The sequence below is a fragment of the Carassius gibelio genome, chromosome B1 (assembly GCF_023724105.1).
Source record: "Carassius gibelio isolate Cgi1373 ecotype wild population from Czech Republic chromosome B1, carGib1.2-hapl.c, whole genome shotgun sequence".
Classification (NCBI taxonomy): Eukaryota; Metazoa; Chordata; class Actinopteri; order Cypriniformes; family Cyprinidae; genus Carassius; species Carassius gibelio.
Genome location: NC_068396.1, coordinates 33,570,389 through 33,594,320, shown reverse-complemented (window position 1 = coordinate 33,594,320; position 23,932 = coordinate 33,570,389). Strand labels below are relative to the sequence as shown.

The window sequence follows — 23,932 nt, the reverse complement described above, 5'->3', positions numbered from 1 at the left end:
ATGAACTAACCGGCCGGAGCGTTTTAAGAGCGTACTTTACGTCTTTAATCTCGTACTGTTGAGGGCGCTATAACTTTAGTATACCGGTAAAATCACCAAAGACTGGGGCACTCAGATGGCAAGTGTTTAATCTTGTTTATCTGTTTATGCATATTATTGTTCTGTCTCTGTGTTTTAATGAATGAAGCTTTTCGTCGTCCACTCTTATGAAAAATCATGGTTTTTCACTAACCATAACAAATGTCATATTGTTTTACTACAATAACCAAGTTTTAACAATTATATTTTTAGTAACCAATATTTTTTATATATTGACGGAATGGTTCCTTTTCATTATGCTTTCAAGGTTTTATAGTTTAGGAGGTAATTAGTAGAAATCTGACTATTCTTGTAATATTTGATGATATTCCTGCTCAAACAAACACATCTACAATTTAAATAAATATTTATTTTCTCTGAAATAAAATGATATTTTCTTTAATAACAGGTCAGCTCTATGCAGTTCAGTTTTGAGTTTAAATCAGTGTTTACTAATTATAAAAATGGTGTTTTACCTTGAAATGTTTGTGTTCAGATGTTGAGCATGAAAGCGCAGGTGGATGTGCTCTGCTGTAAATCAGTAGGAACTGATCTGTCCATGCTGGATATTGAGGATTTCATCACAGAAATCTGTCAGCTGAAGAAAGAGGTGGCTTCACTGGAGGCAAAGCTGAGAGAAAGAGGAGACAAACTGAACAGAGAGGTTTGAACAGATCTTCATTTCATCTTTAGCTGCTAATATGGACTGATTGTTGTGTGAATCAATGTCTTATTGTTAATCATACTCTCACTAGATATATTACTGATTGTGTTTGTCAGGATGTGGAGCAGGTTTGGGTGCGTGAGACTGATGGGACAGAAGCTCAGGATTCAGTCTGGAGCGTCAGAGATCAGAGATCCAGAGACACACAGGACTCAGAGCTCAGCCTCACTTTACTCTGTTATACTGACGCTCAGGATCATGAATCCACTGATCAAACCTCTGACTGTAACGCTGGAGAACAGCAGATGCTGCAGACGCCGCTGAAGATGTGCTCCGTCAAACTGGTGGACTGCAGGAACCTGATCGAGAGCAGAGGAGAAGAAACCACCGCAGAGAAACAACAACACACTGATGAGGAAGAGGAGGAGAATAATGGGGAGGATGATGATGATGATGGTGATGATTGTGCTGAGAATAATGATGATGCTGACGATGGTGAGTTTGTTCCTTCAGGTGTGTTTCTTCCTTTTATGACCAGAAATGCTGAATAAACCAAATTGGTGTTCATTTATAAAAAGTGTTATACAGACTTAAATTCATGTGGAGCAGTATTTTGCACCCTTCCTTATTAAAAAAAGTGTCTCACACGGATCTGGGGAGTGAACAAAGGCCTCCTGTAGTGACCCAATGTTCGATGAATATCCATATTCAAAAAATTAGAAGCATAACACAGAAGCAGTTTTGGGTGGATGACGTATGAGGTCAGCATTGCCGGCGAGTCTAATGAAAACCAACGTTTGTTTACAGGACCACTGGAATATAAGTTTCCTTACTTTAGCAAAGGAAAACCACTCTCCTCTTGGCTTATATCGAAATACTGCTACATTTTTCTTTACAATTTCTTGTTTTGTGCTTAGTGACCATTGTTTTGTATTGATTTCTCTGCTGCATTTCAGTGTTCGTCACTTCTTAGCGGCGCAAAGCCTAACCTCCTACGTCATGCTCTCGGAACTTACGTTAATATGGATATCTTACAAAAATGCATCGATTCGCTACAGGAGGACTTTGATCATCCCCACCTCCCCTTCCCTGGTGTTGTGTGAGACACCTTTTTTTATGGAAGCCCTTACGAAAATGAACCATGGTTTTACTACAAATAAAACCAAAAAACCATAGTTACTGTAGTTAAACCATGGTAACCACAAATTAACCATGGTTTTGCTATATTAACCATAGTTTAACCATGGTATTTGTAGTAAATCTGTGGTTTTACAAATGGCAGTCAATACGCCAAAAAACCATGGGTTACTACAGTTTTACTATAATAAAACCATGGTTATTTTTCGTAAGGGAGGGCACTTTTTATTTCACATCTTTTGGACTGAAGCAATGCAACACCTGCTGACTGCAATGATAGTGAATTAAAGTGCATTTAATATAACCCCGACTGGATTCGTCTGAAAGAATAAAGTTGTATACACCTAGGATGCCTCAGGGGTCAGTAAAACGCAGTCTAAAATTAATTTATTTGAATAAATTAACCCTTTAATACCAAAACAAGTTTGCAGGTTTACAGTGTTCTCTTCTCTGATTCTGCGCGCGCTTCTCTTGTCCCGTCCACCGGAGAGCCGCCAACTGGAGTTATTCAAAATTTAACTGTCATTTTGACTGAACTGCTGACTAACATGATCGACGACTTTATTTAATAATATGAAATGGATATATTATATCCAACACTTGGCAACGCCACTGATAAACAGTGTTTTTTAAAATAAAATAATTAGGTTTGGTGCCCTCCAGTAGCGTCTTTTCTTCTCCGCTCGTACTGTAGGAGGCGCTGTGACTTTCATCTTTATTCACCGGTAAAATCACTGAAGAAAGGAGACGGAGCACTCAGACGGTACGTGTTTAATTTGTTTTAATTTTTCATGCCTTTTAGCTGTTTATGTGCATGTGGTTATTTGTTTTTATGAATGAAGCCCGCTCGCTTTATGAAAAATAACGACTGTTTTACTACAGTAACCATAACAAATGTCCTATTGTGCTACTACCATGATATTGGTCGTAAACAATAGCTTTTATGTTTACAATTTCAGTTCTAGATGCTTTTAAAGTTGTCACAGTTTGTGGAGAAGTGCATAGAAGTCAGACAATATGTATACGCATCATAGATATAATAGAATCCAGGCTATTTGATAATATTCCTTCTCTGTGCTACGTAACGGTTTCTGTATTAATAAAGTGGATAATTTCCAATACTAGACAGTTTTAAAGTTTTGCTTTGTGCTGGCTCAATATTTAAACTAAACAAACTCTCTTACATCTGGAATAAAAATTTGTGAATGTTCTCTGAAAGTCAGTTCAGCTCTTGTTCAGTCATTCTGAGTTTTATTAATTAAGAGTCAGTCCATTATAAATGGATATTATATTAATCATGAAGTGTTTGTGTTCAGAATGTTGAGCATGAAAGCGCAGGTGGATGTGGTCTGCTGTAAATCAGTAGGAACTGATCTGTCCATGCTGGATATTGAGGATTTCATCACAGAAATCTGTCAGCTGAAGAAAGAGGTGGCTTCACTGGAGGCAAAGCTGAGAGAAAGAGGAGACAAACTGAACAGAGAGGTTTGAACAGATCTTCATTTCATCTTTAGCTGCTAATATGGACTGATTGTTGTGTGAATCAATGTCTTATTGTTAATCATACTCTCACTAGATATATTACTGATTGTGTTTGTCAGGATGTGGAGCAGGTTTGGGTGCGTGAGACTGATGGGACAGAAGCTCAGGATTCAGTCTGGAGTGTCAGAGATCAGAGATCCAGAGACACACAGGACTCAGAGCTCAGCCTCACTTTACTCTGTTATACTGACGCTCAGGATCATGAATCCACTGATCAAACCTCTGACTGTAACGCTGGAGAACAGCAGATGCTGCAGACGCCGCTGAAGATGTGCTCCGTCAAACTGGTGGACTGCAGGAACCTGATCGAGAGCAGAGGAGAAGAAACCACCGCAGAGAAACAACAACAACACACTGATGAGGAAGAGGAGGAGAATAATGGGGAGGATAATGAAGATGATGATGATGATGGTGACTTTGTTCTTTTAGGTATGTTTCTTCCTTTTCTGACCAGATATACTGAATTGACATAGTTCTTTTAAAATTGTTAAATTTTAAAATATTTTGCATGTGCAGATTAAAAGGGTGTGTGATTTAAAAAAAAAAAAATTTCTCGATATTTTCCGTGGACAGCTGACACCGTGGACAGAAATTAGCACTTGCTACTGGCCACTGTGGCGGATAAACGAAAATAGCATACTATTTAACCTGGCCGATGGACAAAAAGTAAATTTCCATCCCTGGTGTATGTACAACATGCAATAAAGTGTAATATCATCCGAAGTAGCTCCGTAGAAAAAGGCGGTGTTCCCAGTACATTGTTTCCAGCTGAAGTAAGTAGGCTACTGCTGGCGGAGTGATATATTTGTTGGTTATTTACAGTACGTTTTATAGCACGCGCTCATGATATACAAGATCGCGTGAAGAGTTGAATTTATCGCGCACAAATTTCCACATACTGTCACGTCTCTGTCAAACCCCGATAAGTTCATTCTCCTCCAGCATTCTGCAACATTTTAGATTATATGAACAGTTTGTGTTTATCTTATTGTTTTTAACAGCATAATAAGCAAACTAACAAACAGTATTATCGGTGGCATGTCTAATAACTGCTGTCCGGGAGATGCATTTTATTTCCAATCTTCAAGTACTTTTTCATAAGTTAGCTCTGTGGATAGCAGTGTTTGGAATAACGACGTTAGGTAACGACGTAATTTATTTGGTAACGGGGTAATCTAACTAATTACTTTTCCCGTCGTTATAATGCCGTTAACATTACTGGAAGTTAAATGCGGTGCGTTACTTCGCATTGATTTAATAAACTATGTAATCCAAACGCACCCCTGGCTCACACAGCGAGTGAGGAGGTGGGTTAATAACGAGATAAGAGTTATGATTGGCTAAGGCAGAGTCATGTGTATCATGGTAGCCAATCAGAGCCAGTGTTTTTACGACAGCGGCGTCAAACACACACACGCACGTATGCGAGATTCGCAGCAGCAGCAGAGATGGCGAGTCAGGAGCAATCCGGTGAAAAGTTGGCATTTTCAAGGTGGAGATATAAGCACGTATTCAAATTAATTGTGGTCAAAGGCAAGAACGTGCATGTAATGTGTACATGTAATATGTGACACACGCATCTACAAAGCTAGTGGCCAAAAACATTTTTCTTACAAAGATAGGCTAATACTTGGAAGTGCAGGATAAAACTCTTGCTGTCTGTTGACGTGCAATAAATATTGAAAGTTATGTACGAACACCTGTCTGTTCTACTCATTTTAACTGACTTGTGAAAACTGCTCAAAAAAAAAATATTTGACATAATAACTTTTTTTTTTTACTTTCCCTGGTAACGAGTAACTTTTATTATAGAGTAATTCAGTTACTAACTCGGTTACTTTTTGGAACAAGTAGTGAGTAACTATAACTAATTACTTTTTTAAAGTAATGTTCCCAACAGTGGTGGCTAGTAAGTTGTTACGCTGTTCATTTGTGTTTGTAGAAACAACACTGTATCGCTACACATGTTTGACAGGTCTGGCGTGACGAGACGCGTAAAAACTATGTATTAAAATCGCTGTGCGTTCATTTGTCGCTGCCATAAATGTTTGCGAGCCGAGATTTCTTTCAGTGATGCAGTGTTGAATGGGACTTTTCCCCGCATGTTCCCTCAACCACAAAAAAATTCAAATAAAATATGCTTATACTGGTGAATCCTTTTCTTTGGAATTAAATACAACGTTATTAATTCGTACGAAAACTGTTTGAATATCGCCAAAATGTTTCTTTTGACTGAAATTTTTAAATTAAATCAGTCAATTATAAGACATTTGGGCTGCTACCAAACAAATTAAATCACAATTGTATCACAAAATTCACTTTTGCTATGCAGAGGAAACACATAAGCTGCATCTGAAGTGGCATTTAGATGTATTTGAACACTTGTTAGATCAGGTCTCCACACCAGATAATATTAAGGATCCAGCCCCGGATTCCAGATCCCATCAGAAAATATCAGTTTGTTAAGTAACAGAATAACTACTTGGCAGCACTGTTATTACCCAAAACCCTGTCAACAGCAATAGTTGTACCTGCACTCACTTACATCATTAACACATCCCTTCACACTGATGTTTTTCCCTCAGCATTTAGACAAGCTCGTATAACCCCACATCTTATAAAACACACACTTAATGCTGGGTACACACCAAAATCGTGCTGATTTTGGCCCAATTTCCCCCCTTCCGACAATCCTACCTATGTCCCAATTAACTTGATGGTTCTACTGATAATCTTATCAGATTTTCCATTGGTATGGGGTGTGTTAAGAGTGTCCGAACTTGATTGGAAGAACATTGGAGCCGCCCTGATCAACATGATTAATATTTATGATAAGAAATCTTAATCTGTGGGGGGAACCCTGAGAACAAACGCACGCACGCTCTGGAGATTATCACGTGAAATGAAACAATTTCCAATCAGAAAGCGAGATGATGGAAGACGGAAGCAGTCATGATCATTGCTCAACTCTAGCTGGCTCTGTAACTTGTATAGACCATGTTCTTGCCATCTCCATGACTTTTCTTTTTTCGTGAACTTTCTGTGAAAACAGTTCCGAACACTATAATTGCAATCTCTTCATGTATATTGTCTGCCGTGCTTATTCTGAAGTCTCGCGAGATTTTGCTACATTTCCTGTGTTCACAGTCGAGACTCTGGTTGAAAATCTGTTTGTGTGTGGTGTTCTGTCTTAGTCACATCATGTAACACCACACATTATGGGGGCTAAATAGTTAAATCTAGGATTTTTTATCCTCATGTTTGTGGTCTATAACATTTTGAAAACCTTATAAGATGTAAAAAATATTTTGGTGTGTACCCAGCATAACCTATCTCTTTTAGAGAACTATGGACTGGTTTCTCTTCTTCCTTACATTGCAAAAACACTTGAACGAGCTGTGTTCAACCAAGTCCAAGAGCAAATTCCAAATCTTCAATACTTATCTTGCTGGATCTGTCCCCTGCTTTTGACACGGCTACCCACCAGCTCCTCCTGTCAACCCTATTGGCAAACGGCATCTCAGGAACTGCACTCCAGTGGTTTGAGTCTTACCTCTCACATAGGTCCTTCAAGATATCTTGGAGAGGTGAGGTGTCACAACATCTAATTACTAGGGTGCCTCAGGGCTCAGTTCTTGGACCACTTATCTTCTCTGTCTACATGGCATTACTAGGTTCTGTCATTCAGATACATGGCTTTTCATATCACTGCTATGCTAATGACAATCAGCTCTACCTCTCATTCCATTCTGATGATCTGACAGTAGCTTCTCGCATCTCAGCTTGTCTAACAGACATTCACCTTCAACCAAGACAGAACTGCTTGAGGTTCCATCAAACCCATAATTTAATCTCAATTTCACCATCAATATATGCACATCAACCATAATAGCATATTTCAAAAGCATTTTTTCCAGCGGAGATGTTTTAGTTGTTATGAAATATTCAACATATTACTATTATATATATTTTTTTAAGAATCGTACTAAATATACAAAAGCAGTAACCAGTAATATTGACTTCTCCATTGTTGAATTGTCATTTCACAAAAAGGATTGATGGTCGCTATTTGCCCTGCCCCTCCTCTATTTACGGCCGGGTAGGTAGTATGAGTGATGAGCGCTGTGTTTTACAGTTATCGACTTAGCCGCAAAACATAAATAATAATAATAATTTGAGGGCAAGGATAAATGAACTTATACTTATTATGGCATTCAGTGTCGTCAATTTGCCAAAAAGAACAAGAACATTTTACTATATATATATATAATTGAGTTCGACCGATACATCGGTCGGCCAATAAATCGAGCCGATATTTGTCTTTTTTTAAAATATATATTGGCATCGGCTGATATCCATGTTTAGTAGTGCCCATTTAAAGTCAGGCATGTCCGTGGGCAGCCCCGTGTTATTGGTGTGGTGGAAAGTGCTGCTGCCGCATGTGAAGCACCCCAAGCCAAACTTTTGGAAGATTCAACGACAGTCCTGGGAGTTAAAGGTAGTCAGATAATTTCACTCTGTAAATGGGGTGGAGAAGTTGGCAGCTCTCGCAAACACTGCAGCGTGATTGAGGGCTCTGTTACTCTGCCGCTCACAGACAGCACTGTGCTTGGAGAGACAGCTGTCCTGGAGCTGCCCAGAACAGTGAATGACATTTGTTTGGAAGCATGGTTTGATGCAGACAATAGCCAGGTTTCCATCCAACTCATTTGCATTTAGGGATGTCAATATGCGATCATTTCCATGATCGATCGTCGTTTAAATTAATGATCAATTAATAACCTTAATGCTGCCAAATGCGTCTGCAGCGGTATTATTATTATGTGCAAAAGCCACTTGGAAAAAAAGCTTTCTCACCCGAATTAAAGGGGTTTTAGTCTGAATAAAATGCTAGTAGCAGGACTGTAAAATGAATAGATGTGATTATGATCATTTGAAAAATAAAGAGAGCGGGCTAAAAGTTTGAGAACATTTTACTTTGTTGACTGTTTCCCGTCAAGGAGACCGCTGAATGCGCCTCTTTAAATGGTTTCGTGGTGCTCGTTGTTGTATTTTAAAACAAAATTGCAATGTTTTCAAAGGACTATTAGTATTAAAAATAAAATTATCCCAAATGTAACTGTGGCGCTTGTGGCTGTGCTCTGAGGTCAATGAACCGCTTTTTTCACATCAAACATTTTATGCAAGTATTATAACCAGTACTTTATATATATATATATATATATATATATATATATATATATATATATATTAGGGCTGTCAAATGATTAAATTTTTTTTATCAAATTAATCAGAATTTTCAGTGGATTAATCATGATTAATCACTATTTGCAAATACACCTGAATCCTAACCATTTTTTTTTTCTGAAATGCGTACCAAAGGATAAATAACAGGACACAGATACATAATTTTCATGTATTGATTCATCAATATGTGGTTCTTTTTTTTCTGAATTTCAAAAGTTTAACATTTACTTAATCAAATTTACCTGACCACTATATCAAACCATGCCATTTAACTACAGATAGTGTAAGAGTTTTAGGTGAACCAGTGGTTAAATATAGCCACATATCTATGAAATTATGCATAGAGAAACTCGAAAGAATGAACTCAGAAACACAAACATGCGCCCTCTGCACTCTGGGCACTCTTGTTTTTAGGAGGTGTTCATTTGCTCTGCCAGAATTCTTTAGGATCAATATTTTCACGTTCTGAAGGCTTCAAGTGCCAGTAAAACCAAGTAAAAATGCAAATGCTTTTTCAAACAGCTGTAATTTTCGCTGCATTGCATGTATGCGTTCTGCGCATGCGCAGTGTGAAACACAGGACGCTATAACAGGAAGAAGCTCCAGCGTATCAACTACCAAAGTCGTCTCTGTTTATCGAGCTTGGCATGAATGTATTTGAGAGTAACTGGGGTAAAACCTTAAGCTTCTTCGGTGTTTTCGTCGCGGCGCTCGCCGCTGTTTGTTACTATCTTGAGAATTCAGAGGTCGACGAGACTTTCCTGACCTAAATAATTTGTCACACTGCGCATGCGTGAGATGCGTTAAAAAATTTGACGTAATTAATGACAAACAACTAATTAACGCCGTTAACGCGCTATTTTTGACAGCCCTAATATATATATATATATATATATATATATATATATATATATATATATATATATATATATATATATATATATATATATATATATATATATATATATATATATTAGGGCCGGGACTTTAACGCGTTAATTGAGATTAATTAATTACACAAAAAAATAACGCGTTAACTAAGATTAATTAATTAACTTTGGGTACATTTTTTATTTTAATACCGTGCAGTGCACAAAATTACGATTCGAGAGATGGTTCAGGTAAGTGCTCGATAAGTGATGATTAGTTTAGAAATGTTATGCATCCATTTATTAATAGTGTGACATTTTAGCATGCAAATGAAGGGGAAAACCTCAAGATATTGGCCCTAAAAATTTACCCTGACCTATAAACATCGCCATCGGCTATAGAAAATCCCATATCGGTCGATCTCGAATACATATAACACCACCCTAATACATTCCTAATTTCAAGTGGACCATCATTTGTTGTAAATTCTGCCAATTTGAGAACAGCTGCATGCGTATATAAGATAAACACCTTTGTAGTTTGATAACCACACTTAGACATTTTTTTTTTTGACAGATTGTTCCGCTATAGAACTTATAGAAAATGTTTTTTTTTATACCAATTTTCAGATGACAGCGCTAGTTCATCTTCTGATGGACACATTGGATCTGTATCTAAAGAGCAAAGGACAGTGACCAACTGTGAAAAAAAATTAAGCAAAGCGGGTCATTTAACGCAACATCAGAGAAAACGCACAAAACAGACAAACTACAGCTGCAAGATCTGCAACATCAGTTTTCCGACCTTCAAAGAGAGAACCGTTCATTCAAAAGAGCACAGCGTGAAGAAGGAGTTTCACTGTGAACAGTGCGGGAAGGATTTTTTTAACACTCTTTATAGTATGAGAGCTCATATGAAGACACATGAAGAAAAGTCTCTTCAGTGCAATGAATGCAACAAGTATTTCCGCAACAAACGAGATCTTTCAGTTCATATGAGAATTCACACGGGTGAAAAACCGTACAAGTGTCCTCAATGTGAGAAAAGCTTCAACCAGGGATCTAATCTGAGGACACATCTACTCAAGCACAGCAATGAGAGACCGCATCAATGCAATGAATGTGGAAAACATTTTATAAGCACAGCTTCTCTAAAGTTACACCAAAAAATGCACTCTGATGACAAACGTTATCAGTGTTCACACTGTGAGAAACGTTTCTATCATACAGGTCACAGAAAAACCCATGAGAGGATTCACACCGGAGAGAAACCTTTCCTGTGCTCCGACTGTGGGAAGAGCTTCGCTAGTCCATTTGCTTTCAAAGTTCATCAGAGAATTCACACAGGAGAAAGACCTTATCCTTGTAGTGATTGTTCGAAGAGTTTCTATAAACTAAGTGACTTAAAGCTACACCGGAGGACTCATACAAAAGAAAAACCTTTTAAATGCTCACTTTGTGACAAGACTTTTGGTATATCAACTTCCCTGAAGATCCATGAACGAATACATACAGGAGAGAAACCTTACTGCTGCTCCATCTGCGGAGAGAGATTTTCTTTTAAATGGGGTTTTCAGAGCCACAAGAAGAAACACACTGCTCCAGAATCATTATAGCTTCTCCATGTAATTATTTTTAGGTTGTCAAAACATTGTGTTACAGTAATGTTGTTATATGGTCATATATTCCTTTTTATTTGATTATTACATTGTTTTATTAAGGTTTATACACTGCTAAGTAAATTAAAGGAACACATTGAAACACATGACACATTTGAAAACATCAGATCTCAATGGGGAAGAATATCATGCTGGATACCTATACCGATATGAACTCTGTGATGTGTCAGTAATGAAAGGATGCTACATTGTTTAATGAAAATTATTAACCTATAGAGGGCTGAATTCAAAGACACTCAAAATCAAAGTTAAAAAAGGATTTTATTCATTTAGCTGAAATTTCACTGCAGCAACTTTATATGGCCCCCATGTGCTTGTATGCATGTCTGACAACATCAGGGCATGCTCCTAATGAAACGAAGGATGGTGTCCCGGGGTATTTCCTCCCAGATCTGGACCAGGGCATCACTGAGCTCCTGGACAGGATGAGGTGCAACCTGGCAGCTTCGGATTGGCCCAAAACATAATGTCCCTGAAGTGTTCTATTGGATTTAGGTCAAGCAAGTGTGTGGGCCATTCAGTGGTATGAATTGCTTCATCTTCCCGGAAATGCCTGCATACTCTCGCCACATGAGGCCGGGCATCGTCATGCACCGGGAGGAACCCAGGACCCAATGCACCAGTGTAGGGGTCTGACAGTGGGTTCAAGGATTACATTCTGATACCTAATGGCACTCAGGATGCCATTGTCTAGCCTGTAGAGGTCTCTGTGTCCCTCTATGGATATGTCTCCCCAGACCATCACTGACCCACCACCAAACCGGTCAAGTGGAAAGATGTTACAGGCAGCATAAAGTTTTGCTCACTGTCACATCTGTTCAGCTGTTTAAAGCACAAGGCACCAGAGGTGGATCTGCCAATTCTGGTGTTCAATGGCAAATACCAATCAAGCTCCACAATGCCGGGCAGTGAGCACTGGGCCAATTAGAGGACGTCAGGCCCTCAGGCCACCCTCATGAAGTCTGTTTATGATTGTTTGGTCACAGAAATTTACACAAGTTACCTACTGGAGGTCATTTTGTATTAACTCCTTCAAGTGGACTAATAGTGAGGAATATGGGGTGATTTCAATCAAAGCAAAGGTCTCTAAAGAACTAAACTCTGCAGGATTGGACACCCCCCCCCCCCCCCCCGCACATTACATACTGCGTAAAAATGTATCCGATGTTTTAACTTTAAATTCACTGTAATGTGCAGATTAACGTCTCATATTGGATTACAATGTGTTTTTAATGATGAGTTTTTAGTCAGTGGATGATGAAGACTAATTATTTTACCAGTTATTAAATGTTTCCTGAAAAACATGATGACATCTAATGACCCTTATTGGCCTCAGTCACAAGTTATCCAGACATAGATATGTAATGATATGTCACAGTCAGTTTTTGAGAATGACAATGGCATTTACTTAAAGGTGTGAATCATGGAGTGTCCCGTTAAAAGGTCCACTGAAGTGCCTATGTGATGATGTCATTTCAACTAAAACAAGAAGACAGGGCATGGGATATATCGAGGAGCTCCAGCCCTTTGTTAAATGGCCAAGAGTGTTTTATTTGTATTAGCTTGGGTGAGACTTGGAGTAGTTGTGGCCTGGAGCAATGGGTGAGCTGGAAGGAGGTGCTCCAAAAGGTAAATCAGTACTTCCCCTAACCCTGACAGACAGCTTTGTCAATCAATCTTGAAGACCTTTCTTCATGCCCCTACCTTTTGAGATGTCTTAACCTCACAACATGCCCATTGCTCCAGCCTGCTCTTATCTCTGTTTGGCTTGGCCCGGAGTCATTGAGTCCGGTAGATCCACATTTGATTGCTTGTGACATCCAGATTATCCCTTTGGATTCAATTTGAAATTGTTACTAAGGCAAAACAGTGATCATAATCTTGCTGAGGATGGATATATGGGTAAATGGCACCGATGTTATCCGCTGATCTATTACATAGATGCCATTCACCAATATATGTCTATACAGATTCGGTATGAGAAACAGCGCTGAGTTGAAGAGATGCCACCATTGATCTATAATATATAGAACATCCGTCTCATCAATATTGCTATAAAATATGCCATTCTGTGTAGAATTCAGATAGGTCTGATTATGTTTTGTGGTCTTTGCCAGTTCACACATATGATTCAGTCTGTATTCTAGTGTTTCCGGAACAGAGCACACTGTAAACACTGCTGTGCTACTCCAATCAAAAAAATCCTGGGCTGCTACCCACATCCTGGTTCTGAACAGTTCCCGAAACCTTGCTGGTCACGAACAAAGGATCCTATGATGTCAGCAGCTTCAACTAGAGACCACATTTTAAAAAGTGCCATTTTTTTTTTTCAAAGAGTTCAAGCAAATTGACAACCATTAAATATGTCAGTGGTTGGCAGAAGAGACCAACATTTTCCTTCTGCAAGAGATTAACAAGCTCTTCTGGTCTCATGTTGGTGATGTAGAGGGTTCCAGTGGAAACAGGAGCCAGTTCTGAATGAGTGGCACTCTTGGCTGATCACCGGTTCCAGCTCCAGCACCAGCGATGTGTGTGTCCGTGCTGTAACACTAATGCCAAACCAGACTTAATTTTACCCAAACAAAAGTATAATAATAAACAATAATAATTCTGTGATCAAATGACTGATTTTAGCTGCAGCTTCAGCATTTATTTATAGTGCAAGGGGGAAGGATACTAGAGAGCATTTGATTGAACAAAAAGTTGAAGTGCAGGGTGACATCCTCAAAATTGTTATCTTATTTATTTAATCGGAAAAATCCCAGAAGGAATTGCATGGAAAATAAAGAATCTGATTAATGGAACTGGAAGAATTACAGATTGTACATCCGTATACAGCAATGATGACATTGTGGTGGGTATATGAAGTAAGACTAAATAAAGTCAAAATTTGCTCAGTGGCGGTTCTTACGTGTTTAAAATCATGGCAATCAAACAGATTTTTTTTTTTCTTTTTTTTTTCAGAAATCATGATTACACTATACAGTATTAAACAGATAGGGATAATTACTCTTGTTTATATGGGTACCAACACGTGTGGGAATTCAAGGTAATGTAGAGCTAGATGAAATGGCTAAAGAATCCTTAATAGTTGATCCAAGAATAAATATTACACTGAGCAGAAGAGAAACATGAAATATTAAGAGCATGAAATATTGCAGACATATGGGACTCATGTCAAACAGGTAGGCATTCGCACAAAACACAAAGAGAAGTAAAATCATTCATGTAAGTAGAAGGTAACAAGTCATTTTAATTCACATTTACGAACAGGATAACATTATAAGGAAACATAATACTGGTCTTCGTGTGTTTAACAGATGAATCAGTGGAACATGTTCTGAATTACAATCTTCTAGTTTTCTGAAAGATGTCCGAATGCAGGAAAAAAGCGTATAAGTGCAATCTTGGTATTTCTTTGAATTGTGGAGTAATGAAGAGAATATTGGCTTTAGGTGAGAAACTGTCCATTTTCTACACACTCCATCACAGTAGGTGGCGGTATGACCAATAAAGTTTGTTCAACACCCGCCATGAAACCAAACGAAGAAAAACCACTGTAGAAGAAAGAAAGGAGACTGAGCACTCAGACAGTAAGTGTTGAATCCATTTGACGTTATTTATGTGTTTTGGCTGTTTATGTGCGTGATCTGGTTATTTTCCTACCGCTAGTGTTTTTATGAATAAAGTTTCATCGCCGCTAGCAACATGAAAAATAACGACGGTTTTACTACAGTAACCATAACAAATGTCCTGTTGTTTTATTAAAGTACGTTTTAACCATGATATTTGCCGCAAACAATAGCTTTTATATATACACAATTTTCAGTACTATGCACTTTTAATGTCTTTACAGTTTAAGGAGAAATGCGTAAAAATCAGATAATATGTATACACGTGTGTGTGTGTGTGTGTGTGTGTGTGTGTGTGTGTGTGTACATTTATATATAGTATATGTACATTTATATATACATCCCTTATAACATTTGATAATATTCATTCTCTTTTGAAACGAAACTGTTTCTTTACTAACCACTAGTGTCAAAAGTATTCACATTCATTACTCAAGTAGAAGTATAGATACGAGGGTGTAAAAAGACTTTTGTAGAAGTTGAAGTATCAGCTCAAGCTTTTTACTCAATTAAAAGTGTAAAAGTGCTGGTTTCAAAACGACTTAAAGTATAAAAGTAAAAGTAATGTAAGGGGGGAAAAAATCCATTAAGAACAAAAGCTTAGGCCGTGCCACAGGGGCCTATCGTGCACTACCCCACCTCCTCAAAAACACATTTTTCTAAAGGCCATACTGACTAATGTTCATATTGAAAAATTTGGGATCCACTAGGCTACCTGTTTCAGCCGCATATATGACCATTGAAAATGAATGCACTTTAGTACAATGCAAATACATTAAAGAACTAGAGATATGATGACTAGTTGCCTATGAGTATTGTAATGGTGCAAAAAGTCAAATTTCCGAGGCATGTCATCAATAACCTTTAATGGAATGTAAATGTACATCCAAGCTTAGCCGCAGGAATCTGTGAGGGCAGTGTACAAGACCATAGGTGTAGGGCTGTAGTCAACCAAAGAAATACTTAGTTGACCAAAGTCCTGTCCTGTGCAACGATAAAAAAAAAAAAAGACGCGATATTTTGCATTTTGATTGAACATTTATTAAACAATTTTCATATAGCATTTATAAAACAACAACGAAAAAACATCAATAATACTTAAAACTATAATAATAATATAATCCTTTGAAAATTAAGTGATTGACAGTCACAATCGTGCAACTGACCACACCACAGCTACAAAAAATATAACTGTTAAAACTAACAAATAATGAAAAATACACAAAAAAAAAAGCTCTTGTTTATACAGGCTGTATATTCTTCTTTACTTTCAAATCTATGGGTTAACTTTTGTCCAGCTGATTTAGGCGTTTTAAAACAAACACACAAAAACCCCAAATCGCCCAAAAAACAAGCCCAACAAGACGGCGCGCCGCAGCCACCGGGTCCTCTTTTAAGGAAAATTAATTTATTGGTGAAAAAAAAAACATTATGCAACTGGTCGACAAAGTTGGTATGGCCTACTTATCACAACATTGTCAATCGCGTCGGCAATCGCAAACAATAATTTATTAAAACGTCTCGCTACCAAACTACCTACAGGAGCTTAATTTGTGGAGGATGAAGAGAAAGCACCCATTTGGTAAATGAGCCAGTAGTGAGGCCATCCTTAAAAATATTTTGGTTTGCAGTAACAGAATTATTATTTTTTTTTAAGGGTCGGTAGGTTGTCTATTTTTTATTTTTTTTCAAGTTTCAGTGTAAAAAAAAATATATGTAAATTTTTGGGATGGTGATGATGTCGGTATGAATTTTAACAAATTAGCATATCGTGACGTCACTGACTGGGTCTTCAACCCGCCCCTTCGGGTGCATCATTGGAAACCTCATTTTGATGCACTTTTGTGAAAAAAATCCTATTTGATTTGAGTTCATTGTTCATTGTCTAAAGTTTTATACGGCAAATAACACCAATATTTCTGATCACTTATTGGCGTGAAGTTACGTGCACAATGACAAACAGGAGTGCAACATTTTCGAAAAACAATAAGCAGAGTGGACTGCCATAATGCAAAACATTTACTGCAGGCTTCAACTTGGCTATGTTTACGATTAGAAATGTCAACAACAACAAAAAAATCACATAGGCGATTTTCTTGGGCTGTCAAAAAAATATTTTTTCGAATATTCGTCAAATTTAAAATAAAAATCCACATTCGAATGCGCATTCAAATTTTAGGTGTGCATTAAGGAAGCTGCCTTATGAGCCCCAGTCAGAGATGTATAGAGTACTAATAATAGTACTAATAATAATTGGTTCATAAACATTATTTTACATATTATGTTTTTTTTCACAGTCATGTATTCTAATGCTTTGAATAAACATGCAGTATTTTTTAGCTCGATTTGCTATCTTGAGCCTCAGAAGAGAAGCAAAAAGCTTTTCTTCACCCTTACTGAAATTATGCATTTTAAATTCGATAACAATTCGAATTTTGATCATATTTAAGTAAAAAAAATGAATTTAGTTTTTCAGCTATTTTGACAGCCCTAGGCGATTCAAGCCCAAAATTTGTCCGAAGCTGCAGTTGCTGTGTGACGCCTGTAAAATAAATAAATAAATAAAAACCTGGACGCGCTACGAGAGAAGGTCGTTAAAATCAATTTCCTATTTTCGTTTTTGAAACTTGTGTTGGTTGATTCGTGCTTCGTGCAATAGATTTTCGAACATAAAGTGACAGCGTAACATGTGTTAAGGGCTCGGTTTTCGCTGGAGGAAACATATGTGGTGTGATAAGCGGTGAACAGCAAAAACTTTACAGTAGATGAGAAACCTATTGCCCCCTTCGTGACCTTTTGTAAACTGTATTCATGTCAAAGAACTGCACAGATACAGATATTCTAACAATCTATCAATGAACAACACACACCTTGTGAAATTTAGGGGTTCGTTGGTGTATTAATTATGGGGGGTGAAACACTGTAAGGCAGTCTGTCAGGGTTGAGTGAGATGATTTCTTAATTGAAGAGAAGTACACAATGTAGTTGGTTGACGATTGATTTACTGAAGACTTTGTGGGTACACATATGTGTGGTTTCTGAAATGGATTAAACGAGAAATAAACTTAATGATATGAATATACAATGTTCCAAAAAAACATTAAAACACTGAACAGCACACAATATAAATATAACAACTCAAAACAATGCTATTTTACACTATTTAACATGGGCGCTTATGCTCTAAATGTCCACAAGAGGGCACTATTCGGAATTTCACAGAAATACTCGTGAATGCACTTAATCGAGCAGGAAATACAGGCAGTGCTATGCTAATTGGTTACTCCTTAATCTGTAAAAGAGTAACAGCTGATCACTCAACAATAACAGAAAACCAATTTCCAATGCCTTTTTGTCAGTTCTCCACTTGTGGCGAGCTTGAAGATCTGGTAAGTAGTACTTTAAAAAATGTCTCCAGAAGTGCTCCGCACTCAGCATCGATGCCTCACAACATCAGAAGAGGTATACCCAAGAGGCTTTGAATTTAGGAGACCTTCCACCTCATTCAGGACTGTCCTTAACACTTCCTCAGTAACAGTCTGGGCTCCGATAGTCACTCTGAGCACTGCCTTGATGGAGCGGATCTCCCTCTCCCAGCCCCCGCCGAAGTGAGGGGCGCTTGGTGGGTTATAGGTGAACTTGATCTGCTGATTGGCAAGGTGGCTCTGTAGCTCATCTTGGAGGTTGGCGAAGGCATCATTCAGTTCACGTTCTCCTCCCTTAAAGTTTGTGCCTTGGTCACACAATAACTCATACGGAATGGAAATATCACTGTCTGGTGAGGGGCAGGTCAGCCATGAGAGGTACTTCTGGGCGTCCTCTCCACTTCCTACACTCTGTACACTGACGTTGGTGTCGACGGACAGCTTCACGACCTCTTAGTATCCAGTACTTCTTCCTGATTTCTGCAAACAACCTCTCTGTACCTGGATGATGTAGCCTCTCAGTGATTGGATGTCGAGGGTCAAGAACAGCTGGATGTACAGTGTCCTCTTCCAGTACCTCACAGTGGCGTAGACGACCTCCTACTCGAATAAGTCCAGTCGCAGCATCAAGCTCCGGGGTAGAGTGTGATCAGTCTGCTTGTAGATAATATGGGTTTCCCAGACTTCAGAAGTCTCGGCTCATCTGGGAAGGGCTCTGCTTGAGCTTGACGGAGGACTGCATGTTGAACATCCCTTTGGAGATCGGCACTGGAGGTCGTAGGCATTCAGGCACTCTGCCAGTGTGTCATAATGCTGCAGCTTAGGTGAGGGTGTAGTAGTGGTCACTAACCCAGTGAATGATGACTGTCTTAGTTCACAGCTTGGCTCTTCAAGCGATAAACAAGGCTGCTCAAGCCAACTATCTGATGGAAGCTCAAGGAATGCCGGCCCCTGGCTCCACTTGCTTTCTCTGGAGAGGTCTCCAAGAGGCTTGCCCGAGTGATGTCGTCTGCTGGGTTACTGAAGATGTGACATAGTGCCAGATGGCGTATCTGTCATCTCTTGGATCTCTGCTACCCTTGTTCCCACAAACACCTTGTAACGACATGAGCTGGATGTCAACCACGTAAGCACAATGGTGGAGTCAGACCAGAGTGTCGTGAAGCAGATAGGAATTGTAAGCTCTGTGGTCAGAAGCTGGGATAGCTGTGCTCCATTGAGAGTGGCACACAACTCTAGGCATGGTATGGATCGTTGCTTGCGAGGTGCTACCTGGGACCTGGCAGCAATGAAGCCAACTTCGACTTGACCCTCTTTGTGCTCTGTCCGCAGGTAGGCCACTGAACCATATGCCTGCTCCGAGTCATCACAGAAAACATGTCACAGGTACCATCATCTGGATTCAACGGGGAGGTGAGTAATCACAGATGGACAATTGCTGGCCCACTGTCGAAGCTCGAAGCCTCCGGTGGCTAGAAGTGCTCGAAGTTGATCAACTAGGTCTCTGGCCTTTTGGGGGGAGTGAAGACTGCAGGCAATTGTCGACATAAAATGATCTCTAAATTACCTCTCTGAATTGGTCTCCCGGCTGACTGTGATCCATGACTGTTCTCTGCAGGGCATAAGTGGCACAACAGGGACTGCACGTGGTGCCTATTTGTGTTTGGGTCCACTTGCGCTGCTCCGCCGCGGTCTGCGGTTAGTAGAGCGCACTGAAAGATGAGGAGGAGACCGGTCTGACGCCGGTTTCATATGAAATTTAAGGGGACTAACTCTGAAGCTATCACGAATTTGTGTACAGTTTTAGGAGCTAAATGCTATAGCCCCACTAAAAAAGCCTAGCGACGCCCATGCTTCTTGTGTAGGCCTACATTTCGGAGAACCAGGGCAAACATTTCAATCGATCGCTCAGCACCCAAATCTGCATCCTTATTCGGTTCAGTGCATACCAGTTCCATACCCAACCCTACTTTTAAGAAATATAAAATGTCCTTGCTGGAGTGCGATGTGATTTGTGCCATGGGTAGGTGCGATGGATCGCGTACAAACCAATAGGATGCGGGAATGGTATATGTTTATACCAGGGCATAAGTGGCACAACAGGGACTGCACGTGGTGCCAAAGGGGAGCACCTGTATATGTTTATGGGGGAAGTCATGGCCTAATGGTTAGAGGGTTGGACTCCCAATCGAAGGGTTGTGGGTTCTAGTCTCGTGCCGGACGGAATTGTGGGTGGGGGGAGTGCATGTACAGTTCTCTCTCCACCTTCAATACCATGACTTAGGTGCCCTTGAGCAAGGCATCGAACCCCCATAAATGGCTGCAGCATAAATGGCTGCCCACTGCTCCGGGTGTGTGCTCACAGTGTGTGTGTGTGTTCACTGCTCTGTGTGTGTCACAAATTCTGAGTATGGGTCACCATACTTGGCTGAATGTCACTTCACTTTCACTTCACTTTCACTTTACTTCTCATCCATCCCCAATCAAATTCACTCCATTTGGATGGCGCGATTTATCTGCATAGGTGTCTTTTATTTATTTATTTTTTGCATGATGACAAGCCTGAATGAAAACAAGCCAAAATGAAATAGCAGTAACGAACCTATTTTTTTTAAATGTAAGGAGTAGTAGTAAAAAATAATAACTCAAGTAAAGTATAGATACCCAAACTTTCTACTTAAGTAATGAAACAAACTATTTGTACTAAGTTACTTGACACCTCTGGTACTAACACAATGGTTAATTCTCTATACGGTTTTAAAGTTTTTACAGTTTAAGGTTAAATTAGTAGAAATCTGACGATATCAGATATCAGATAATCATGTCCAGCTTTATACTGGATCAAGATAGAAACTAAACAGAGACTCTTACATCTGAAATAAACATTTGTTAATTTTGTTCAACACTTTAATACATTCTTTAATACATTCTAGGTAGTTAATCTCTTGTTCAGTCATATATGTAAACAATCATTTTGAGTTTAAATCAGTGTTGATTCATTATAAATGTTTCTCTTAATAATCGTGAAGTGTTTGTGTTCAGATGTTGAGCATGAAAGCGCAGGTGGATGTGGTCTGCTGTAAATCAGTAGGAACTGATCTGTCCATGCTGGATATTGAGGATTTCATCACAGAAATCTGTCAGCTGAAGAAAGAGGTGGCTTCACTGGAGGCAAAGCTGAGAGAAAGAGGAGACAAACTGAACAGAGAGGTTTGAACAGATCTTCATTTCATCTTTAGCTGCTAATATGGACTGATTGTTGTGTGAATCAATGTCTTATTGTTAATCATACTCTCACTAGATATATTACTGATTGTGTTTGTCAGGATGTGGAGCAGGTTTGGGTGCGTGAGACTGATGGGACAGAAGCTCAGGATTCAGTCTGGAGCGTCAGAGATCAGAGATCCAGAGACACACAGGACTCAGAGCTCAGCCTCACTTTACTCTGTTATACTGACGCTCAGGATCATGAATCCACTGATCAAACCTCTGACTGTAACGCTGGAGAACAGCAGATGCTGCAGACGCCGCTGAAGATGTGCTCCGTCAAACTGGTGGACTGCAGGAACCTGATCGAGAGCAGAGGAGAAGAAACCACCGCAGAGAAACAACAACAACACACTGATGAGGAAGAGGAGGAGGAGGAGAATGGGGAGGATGATGAAGATGGTGATGATTGTACTGAGAATAATGATGATGTTGATGATGGTGACTTTGTTCCTTCAGGTATGTTTCTTCCTTTTATGACCAGAAATGCAGAATAAACAAAATTGGTGTTCATTTATAAAAAGTGTTATGCATATACAGACCTAAATTCATGTGGAGCAGTATTTGTTGTGATTTCTGCAAATTTGAGACACTTAGAAAAACACCATTAGCTGCATGTGTATGAACTATCAGTGCGTCACACATCAGATTGTGTATTTATTTAAATCACAGCCTTTGCAGTTTGACAATCATATGACATATATCAATTTATTCTGGCTGATTGTTCCACTCAAAGTTATAGAAAAAAATATATTGTGTCAATATTCCAATATTGTTTCTTTCAGATAACAATACTGGTTCATCTTCTGATGGAGAAACTGCATCTACATCGAAAGACCAAAAGACAAAGAAGAGTTGTGGAAAAACATTCAGCAAACAGTGTAATTTAACAAGACATGCCAGAAAGAAAAAACACACTGCACAGAATGACTACAGCTGCAAGATCTGCAACATCAGTTTTCCGACCTTCAAAGAGAGAACCGTTCATTCAAAAGAGCACAGCGTGAAGAAGGAGTTTCACTGCGAACAGTGCGGGAAGGATTTCTTCACAACTCTTTATAATTATAGAGCTCATATAAAGACACATGAAGGGTCAAAAATAAAGTCTCTTCAGTGCAATGAATGTAAAAAGTTTTTCCGGGACAAACGAGATCTTTCTGTTCATATGAGAATTCACACGGGTGAAAAACCATATCAGTGTGCTCACTGCGAGAAGTGCTTTAGCCTGGGATCTAATCTGAAGAAACATCTACTTACACACAGTAATGAGAGACCGTATAAGTGCAATGAATGTGGAAAACCTTTTAGAAAATCAGCTTCTCTAAAGTTACACCTAAAAAAACACTTTGATAAACCGTATCAGTGCCCTCACTGCGAGATGAGCTTCAGTCTCAGATCAGATCTGATGAACCATCTACTCACGCAAGGCGATAAAAATCCGTATCAGTGCAGTGAATGTGGAAAACATTTTATAAGCTCAGCTTCTCTGAAGTTACACCAAAAAATGCACTCTGATGACAAACCGTATCAGTGTTCGCACTGTGAGAAACGTTTCCGTAATTCAGATCACTGTAAAACCCATGAGAGGATTCACACCGGAGAGAAACCGTACCTGTGCTCCGACTGTGGGAAGAGCTTCGCTAGTGCATTTGCTTTCAAAGTTCATCAGAGAATTCACACCGGAGAAAGACCTTATCCTTGTAGTGATTGTGGAAAGAGTTTCTATAAGCTAAGTGACTTAAAAGTGCACAAGAGGACTCATACAGGAGAAAAACCTTTTAAATGCTCACTTTGTGACAAGACTTTTGCTCGAGCAAGTGCCAAGAATGTCCATGAACGAATACATACAGGAGAGAAACCTTACTGCTGCTCCATCTGCGGAGAGAGATTCGCTTTTAAATGGGTTTTTCAGACCCACAAGAAGAAGCACACTGCTCCAGAATCATCATAGCTTCTTCTTGTTCAATGTAATGTGCAGATCAGTGTCTGATATTGTATCACAATGTGCGTTTATTGTTTTTTTTTAATGGATGACTTAAAAAATTAAACTGATCCAGGCATGAAAGTGCAATAAAATGTCACTGTGTAATTTTTTGGTATTGACAGCGGCAATTACTTACAGGTGTGAAACCTGGGAGTGCTTCATTAAAGTGAAGTGCATAGTGACATAATTTACTCCGATATAACTCCGACTGGATTCGTCTGAAAGAATAAAGTTGTATACACCTATGTTGCCTCAGGGGTCAGTAAAACACAGCCTAAAATTAATTTATTTGAATAAATTAACCCTTTAATACCAAAAACTTTAAACTTAGTTGATTGTGTTAACACACCCCTTATGAAAATTAACTGTGGTTTTACTACAAATAAAACCAAAAAACCATGGTTACTA

The 23,932-nt window shown here is 39.0% G+C and overlaps 2 protein-coding genes across 8 annotated transcripts in view; both read left to right on the top strand.

Annotated features, from left to right (window-relative positions):
* Positions 1 to 11,447, top strand: part of LOC127949471 (zinc finger protein 501) — a 167,043-nt gene extending 155,596 nt beyond the window's left edge. Inside the window, exons 3-5 of the mRNA XM_052546807.1 lie at positions 575 to 742; positions 3,481 to 3,850; positions 10,168 to 11,447. Of these exons, the coding sequence (XP_052402767.1) occupies positions 575 to 742; positions 3,481 to 3,850; positions 10,168 to 11,153 (1,524 nt within the window). The 3' untranslated portion in view covers positions 11,154 to 11,447. The remainder of the gene's footprint in view (positions 1 to 574; positions 743 to 3,480; positions 3,851 to 10,167) is intronic.
* The window catches only part of LOC127949455 (zinc finger protein 664), an 80,593-nt gene that overhangs the window by 37,473 nt on the left and 19,188 nt on the right, over positions 1 to 23,932 (top strand). The window contains exons 1-4 of one of the 7 annotated variants that reach the window (XM_052546785.1): positions 14,766 to 14,809; positions 19,606 to 19,686; positions 21,316 to 21,999; positions 22,326 to 23,616. In XM_052546785.1, coding sequence (XP_052402745.1) covers positions 21,789 to 21,999; positions 22,326 to 23,491 — 1,377 coding nt within the window. In that variant the 5' untranslated portion in view covers positions 14,766 to 14,809; positions 19,606 to 19,686; positions 21,316 to 21,788 and the 3' untranslated portion in view covers positions 23,492 to 23,616. Of the gene's footprint in view, positions 1 to 2,596; positions 2,643 to 14,671; positions 14,810 to 19,605; positions 19,687 to 21,315; positions 22,000 to 22,325; positions 23,617 to 23,932 lie in introns of those variants that run through there. The other 6 variants (XM_052546786.1, XM_052546787.1, XM_052546773.1 and 3 more) reach the window with 6 other exon arrangements.